This window comes from Staurois parvus, unplaced genomic scaffold (assembly GCF_062004578.1).
Source record: "Staurois parvus isolate SC_StPar_1 unplaced genomic scaffold, SC_StPar_1.0 ptg003111l, whole genome shotgun sequence".
In the NCBI taxonomy this organism is placed as follows: domain Eukaryota; kingdom Metazoa; phylum Chordata; class Amphibia; order Anura; family Ranidae; genus Staurois; species Staurois parvus.
Genome location: NW_028320907.1, coordinates 1 through 7,500, shown reverse-complemented (window position 1 = coordinate 7,500; position 7,500 = coordinate 1). Strand labels below are relative to the sequence as shown.

The window sequence follows — 7,500 nt, the reverse complement described above, 5'->3', positions numbered from 1 at the left end:
CTCATCCTCATAGTAAACATGAAAGTTAGGCACATACCGGTCGGGTCGTTTATCCCTGATGAATCCATCCTGCTATTGGCTGGTGTTACTGGCCGGGGGTCCTTTGCAGTCCCATCATTCTTGTGGTAGAAGATCTGCCTCCAATCTGGGCCTCTAGAACATTTTAGTGAATTCTCCTGTAATAAAAGTGTCCTGCTGCTGGACAATGATATGCTGCGGTCTCGTATTTCTTGTCTTGAAACCTCCGTCTGTTCTCAGGGTCTCCAGTCCATCACCACCAGTTCTCCATACGTTGTCCTGCTGTATCTTCTGCAAAATCTTCATTTCTATCCCAGCCCGTGTTCCTTGTCAGGACTGTGACAGATGGGGGAGGGGCAGATAAGTAGGAGGGGGTGTGGCTAGTAATTTTGGATATGTTTGCTCCATTTGTATGATATAATGGAATACCCAAAAACTGGGACAACCATCCAAATGACTATTCACTCAGACATACTTCTTCATTCACATCAGGTCAGGAAGTGGCCCCCCGGGCCCTGGATGTGGAGCTCATGGCGGTGGAGATGGAGAACCAGCGTCTAGAGGAGGAAATCTTCAACCTGAAGCTGCACAGGAGCCGGAAGAAGATGGACAAAGGTAGGTGATTGGAGGAGACTCGCAGGACGCTGTTGGGTTTTTCCAGTGGAGGCGCTCAGCTTGGGATCTGTTGAGCACTTACCTCATTGGGGGGCCTCTGCTGAGCCAGAACATGACCCCCGAGCAATGCCCACAGATCATTTCTCCAGCAGCAGGGAATTCTGGGTATTACCATTTATGCAAGCCCCACCCACTGCCCATTTGTGGACTCCTGGTAGGTGATCAAAGGTCAGGTGATGCTGTGAGGCCCATTGTTACCCCTTTATCGTCCTGCACCCCTCACATTATGATTTGTGATCGAGCTTTACATGCCGCTTCCTGTTCTCACACTGCAGTGCTCTGTCCTGGCAGAGCTGAGTAACGGCCACACCCCATGTCACAAGTGTGGGGTGTGTCATGTTAGAGAGGGAGGGGCATGTCATACCAGAGATGGCAGGGCGCATCATACCAGGGGAGGGAGGGGCATATCATACCAGGGAGGGAGGGGCGCGTCATGGCAGAGAGGGAAGGGCGTGTGTCAGATAAGAGGTATGGGGCGTGACACATCAGAGAGGGAGGAGGCGTGACACATCAGAGAGGGAGGAGGCGTGACACATCAGAGAGGGAGGGGGCGTGTCAGATAAGAGAGGGAGGGGGCATGTCAGATAAGAGAGGGAGGGGGCATGTTATACCAGAGAGGGAGGGGCGGGTCATACCAGAGAGTTAAGGGCGTGTGTCAGATAGGAGGGGGCGTGTCACAGAGAGGTAGGGGGCGTGTCAGATAAGAGGAGGGGGCGTGTCAGATAAGAGAGGAAGGGGGCGTGTCAGATAAGAGAGGGAGGGGGCGTGTCAGGTAAGAGGAGGGGGCGTGTCAGATAAGAGAGGGAGGGGGCATGTTATACCAGAGAGGGAGGGGCGGGTCATACCAGAGAGTTAAGGGCGTGTGTCAGATAGGAGGGGGCGTGTCACAGAGAGGTAGGGGGCGTGTCAGATAAGAGAGGGAGGGGGTGTGTCAGGTAAGAGGAGGGGGCGTGTTATACCAGAGAGGGAGAGGGCGGGTCAGACCAGAGAGGGAGGGGGCGTGTCTGATCAGAGGTAGGGGGTGTAGTTTGGGCCCCCCCTTAGTAAATGGCGAGGATGCACAGTAAACCTGTCCCTGTCTTGTTGCAGGCTTGCGTCCTTCGCCTCCTTACTAACGGACAGCGGCGGTTTCCATGCGGACACCAGACTCCTCCCCCTCCAATACGCAGGACGTGGTCAGCCAATCGGTGTTCATCGTTTTCATACAGACTGTCCAATATCTGCTGGAATTTGATTTGATTGACAATCCTTCACCATTTCAGTCCATGCTGGGAGTTGTAGTTCCTCGGCGGTGGATTTTCATTGTGACGTTTTGTTCTGCGATTGCGAGGATCGTTGTGGGAGGCGGTCCCTATAATGGATACATTGTAACTATAAACGGAAATAAAACCCATTCTGTTCAGTCATCGTCCAGATTATTATGTATACATGTTCCTGCCGCACAGAGCCGGGAGAGGAAACCCATCAAATCTGCCTTCCAGTGATCTCCTCATGTGGCCAAATGACCGCTCTCCCCGGACCCCCCAATCCCTATATCCGCTCCCCCCGGACCCCCCAATCCCTATATCCGCTCCCCCCGGACCCCCCAATCCCTATATCTGCTCTCCCCGGACCCCCCAATCCCTATATCCGCTCCCCCCGGACCCCCCAATCCCTATATCCGCTCTCCCCGGACCCCCCAATCCCTATATCCGCTCCCCCCAGACCCCGCAATCCCTATATCCGCTCTCCCCGGACCCCCCAATCCCTATATCCGCTCTCCCCGGACCCCCCAATCCCTATATCCGCTCTCCCCGGACCCCCCAATCCCTATATCCGCTCTCCCCGGACCCCCCAATCCCTATATCCGCTCCCCCCAGACCCCGCAATCCCTATATCCGCTCTCCCCGGACCCCCCAATCCCTATATCCGCTCCCCCCGGACCCCCCAATCCCTATATCCGCTCCCCCCGGACCCCCCAATCCCTATATCCGCTCTCCCCGGACCCCGCATTCACTATATCCGCTCTCCCCGGACCCCGCATTCACTATATCCGCTCTCCCCGGACCCCGCATTCACTATATCTGGTCTCCCCGGACCCCGCATTCACTATATTCGCTCTCCCCGGACCCCGCATTCACTATATCCGCTCTCCCCGGACCCCGCATTCACTATATCCGCTCTCCCCGGACCCCGCATTCACTATATCCGCTGTCCCCGGACCCCGCATTCACTATATCCGCTCTCCCCGGACCCCGCATTCGCTATATCCGCTGTCCCCGGACCCCGCATTCACTATATCCGCTGTCCCCGGACCCCGCATTCACTATATCTGGTCTCCCCGGACCCCGCATTCACTATATCTGGTCTCCCACAGTACACAGAACATGGAAATGCAATTATTTTAGTAAATATAAACTGCTAAATCCCTTTTCCCATCATCAGTATATCGCCGTCTTGTGACTTCTATCAGTGTCCAGCAGAGCACTGGTTACAGCTTGTAGGAGGGGTTTTTTATTTTGCTCTGGGAGGATGCAGAACCCCTGACCTCTATGTGGACATTGCTGATTGGCCCTGTGTTGATCACATGCACCCTCCCAAGAAAAAAGAAAAACCTCTGTAACAATACACACCAAACTGAGCATGTGCAGAGTGTCTCCACACGATAAGTCTTATCAGGAGATAAGAGGGGGACACTGGAAGAAGGGGAGAATCAGAGAAGACAGGATCAAACAGCATTTCTACGTAATGCAGAAGATTAACCCCTTAGGTTCCACAGTGAGTATAACCAGCATGCTTTGCTGCATCTACAGACTGATGTCACTGTTGGGGGTTCAGGAACCCTAACACACCACACATTCCTCCTCCTAGCACATCCCACATATCTGCTCCGGAATGTAACAAAGTATCAAATAATGTAAAGAAAAATACAATGTGACATTCAATTCCTCAGACTCCTTACCTGGTGGGCAATACAGCCCTATGGGGGAATAAACTGCACTGAACCCCTTCCCGTCCAATGGGAACTCCTTCCCGTCCAATGGGAATTCCTTCCCGTCCAATGGGAATTCCTTCCCGTCCAGTGGGAACCCCTTCCCGTCCAGTGGGAACCCCTTCCCGTCCAATGGGAATTCCTTCCCGTCCAGTGGGAACCCCTTCCCGTCCAGTGGGAACCCCTTCCCGTCCAGTGGGAACCCCTTCCCGTCCAGTGGGAACCCCTTCCCGTCCAATGGGAACCCCTTCCCGTCCAATGGGAACCCCTTCCCGTCCAATGGGAACCCTTTCCCGTCCAATGGGAACACCTTCCCGTCCAATGGGAACCCCTTCCCGTCCAGTGGGAACCCCTTCCCGTCCAGTGGGAATCCCTTCCCGTCTAATGGGAACCCCTTCCTGTCCAGTGGGAACCCCTTCCCGTCCAGTGGGAACCCCTTCCCGTCCAATGGGAACCCCTTCCCGTCCAATGGGAACCCCTTCCCGTCCAATGGGAACCCTTTCCCGTCCAATGGGAACCCTTTCCCGTCCAGTGGGAACACCTTCCCGTCCAATGGGAACCCTTTCCCGTCCAATGGGAACACCTTCCCGTCCAGTGGGAACCCCTTCCCGTCCAGTGGGAACCCCTTCCCGTCCAGTGGGAACCCTTTCCCGTCCAATGGGAACACCTTCCCGTCCAATGGGAACCCCTTCCCGTCCAATGGGAACCCCTTCCCGTCCAATGGGAACTCCTTCCCGTCCAGTGGGAACCCCTTCCCGTCCAGTGGGAACCCCTTCCCGTCCAGTGGGAACCCTTTCCCGTCCAATGGGAACCCCTTCCCGTCCAATGGGAACCCCTTCCCGTCCAATGGGAACTCCTTCCCGTCCAGTGGGAACCCCTTCCCGTCTAATGGGAACCCCTTCCCGTCTAATGGGAACTCCTTCCCGTCCAGTGGGAACCCCTTCCCGTCCAGTGGGAACCCCTTCCCGTCCAATGGGAACACAAATCCGAGCATCTAAGCACAACTTGGCAACTTTGACCAGCAAAACGGTCCAAATCCTCACCTGCCTTGTGCGTGGGGCGGATTATCCCGCAGATTCCTCGGGACAGATCGGGATTTCGTTCGGTGGGGAATGATAACGGACGGATCCTGATTATTTTTTTTTCATTATCAAAGGAAAATTGGCCCAAAATAGCAAAAAAAGTACTTTTGTCAGCGTAGCTGTGTATTTCTTGTAACTTCCAGAACCTTCCAGCAAAGAAAACCCAAAATATATTCCCCGCTCCTGAGGATCGCAGCGACGCCCCATATGTGGATGTTGTTTGTACCCGGAGTGCGGCCCGGATACTCTCGTGCGCAATTTGCTGTTTTTTATCCTGCCGCTAACTGACACAGATAGTAACTGAAAAAAACAAACTGACCCTGACCTTTGACCCTGACCTTTGACCCTGACCTTTGACCCTGACCTTTGACCCAAACACCCTCCCTGGCACTGACCTCGATGAAACCTTCATCTGGTATTTTTTTTCAAGTTTTTTTTTTTTTTTTTTAACGAAAGGACAGCGAGAGATACAATGTATAATATAATGTATACAAAGAAACAATGTATCTCCTCCAATCAGAGAGAGAGAACCCGGGGGCGGGCTTCACATTGACTGATCACTGCAATAGCCAATCAGAGGCTATCACAGCAATCATGTGACCTGGAATCAGGAGCTTCGGGTCCCAATCATTAGAACTCAGGGCTTTCAGTTAGACCCGATCTCTGTGCTGGGAGAAAACTCAGTGCTGGGGGGGGGGAGAAAACTCAGTGCTGGGGGGGGGGGGAGAAAACTCAGTGCTGGGGGGAGGAGGAGAAAACTCAGTGCTGGGGGGGAGGAGGAGAAAACTCAGTGCTGGGGGGAGGAGGAGAAAACTCAGTGCTGGGGGGGAGGAGAAAACTCAGTGCTGGGGGGGAGGAGAAAACTCAGTGCTGGGGGGGAGGAGAAAACTCAGTGCTGGGGGGAAGGGGGGGGGGCGCATATTTCCATAGGTTGGTGTGAGGGGTTAAGCGGTTGGTGAGTGTTTTGTGCGTCCTGTATCTTTTTGCTGATATTACCCCCCCATATCAGGATATTACCCCCCCATAACAGGATATTACCCCCCATATTAGGATATTACCCCCCATATTAGGATATTACCCCCCATAACAGGATATTACCCCCCATATCAGGATGTTACCCCCCCCATAACAGGATATTACCCCCCATATTAGGATATTACCCCCCATATTAGGATATTACCCCCCATATCAGGATATTACCCCCCATATCAGGATGTTACCCCCCATAACAGGATATTACCCCCTATATCAGGATATTACCCCCCCCCCATAACAGGATATTACCTCCCCATTAACAGGATATTACCCCCCATATCAGGATATTACCCCCCCCATATCAGGATATTACCTCCCCCATATCAGGGTATTACCTCCCCCATATCAGGGTATTACCTCCCCCATATCAGGATATTACCCCCCATATCAGGATATTACCCCCCCATATCAGGATATTACCCCCCCATAACAGGATATTACCCCCCTATATCAGGATATTACCCCCCATATCAGGATATTACCTCCCCCATATCAGGATATTACCCCCCCATATCAGGATATTATTACCTCCCCCATATCAGGATATTATTACCTCCCCATTAACAGGATATTATCCCCCCATATCAGGATATTACCTCCCCCATATCAGGATATTACCCCCCCATATCAGGATATTACCCCCCATAACAGGATATTACCCCCCCCATATCAGGATTTATATGGAGATATGGATTTATTCTGCTGTCCACCACCTCCGCAGGAGGAAACCTGACCCCGTGCATTCCACGTGTGGTAACGGACTACTAAGCTAACTAGAAAAAGTGTCTCAAATTCAAAGTCCTGGAGAGTCTGAAAGGCTCCGTAAGACCACTCCGCGTAACTCAAGGGGGAAAGGAAAGGGATCCCCAGAGCCCCACCCACCCGCTTGTAGACTTCTATATTGAAGGGGCACTGAAGCAAGAAATGGTCCATCGTCTCCTCCACCCCACCGCACTCCACCACCTCCACCGCACTCCACTCCACCACCCCACCGCACTCCACTCCACCACCCCACCGCACTCCACCACCCCACCGCACTCCACTCCTCCACCTCCACCCCACCGCACTCCACTCCTCCACCCCACCGCACTCCACTCCTCCACCCCACCGCACTCCACTCCACCACCCCACCGCACTCCACCACCCCGCACTCCACTCCTCCACCCCACCACCCCGCACTCCACCACCTCCACCCCACCGCACTCCACTCCATCACCCCACCGCACTCCACTCCTCCACTCCACCACCCCGCACTCCACTCCTCCACCCCACCACCCCGCACTCCACTCCTCCACCTCCACCCCACCACCCCTCACTCCACTCTTGGACAACCACGGTTCTCCGCAGAGCGATGCTTCAGGTTGCCCTTTACATTAGAGTGTAAGCTCCTCTGGTACAGAGACTGATGGGACTGCGGGGGAGGGGACATTAGAGTGTAAGCTCCTCTGGTACAGAGACTGATGTGACTGTGGGGGAGGGGACATTAGAGTGTAAGCTCCTCTGTACAGAGACTGATGGGACTGTGGGGGAGGGGACATTAGAGTGTAAGCTCCTCTGGTACAGAGACTGATGGGACTGCGGGGGAGGGGACATTAGAGCGTAAGCTCCTCTGTACAGAGATGGATGACAACACTCGGTCTCTTTCTCTCCCCTGCAGCGGACTCGGAGGTAGTGGAGGTGCAGCAGGAACATGTACAGCAGATGGCTCAGCTCCAGGCG

The 7,500-nt window shown here is 54.0% G+C and overlaps 1 protein-coding gene across 1 annotated transcript in view; it reads left to right on the top strand.

The window, feature by feature from the left end:
- LOC149428587 (coiled-coil domain-containing protein 17-like) overlaps positions 1–2,095 on the top strand; it is a 29,936-nt gene extending 27,841 nt beyond the window's left edge. Inside the window, exons 9-10 of the mRNA XM_089667227.1 lie at positions 511–633; positions 1,783–2,095. Coding sequence (XP_089523353.1) covers positions 511–633; positions 1,783–1,808 — 149 coding nt within the window. The 3' untranslated portion in view covers positions 1,809–2,095. The remainder of the gene's footprint in view (positions 1–510; positions 634–1,782) is intronic.
- Positions 2,096–7,500: the final 5,405 nt, after the last annotated feature.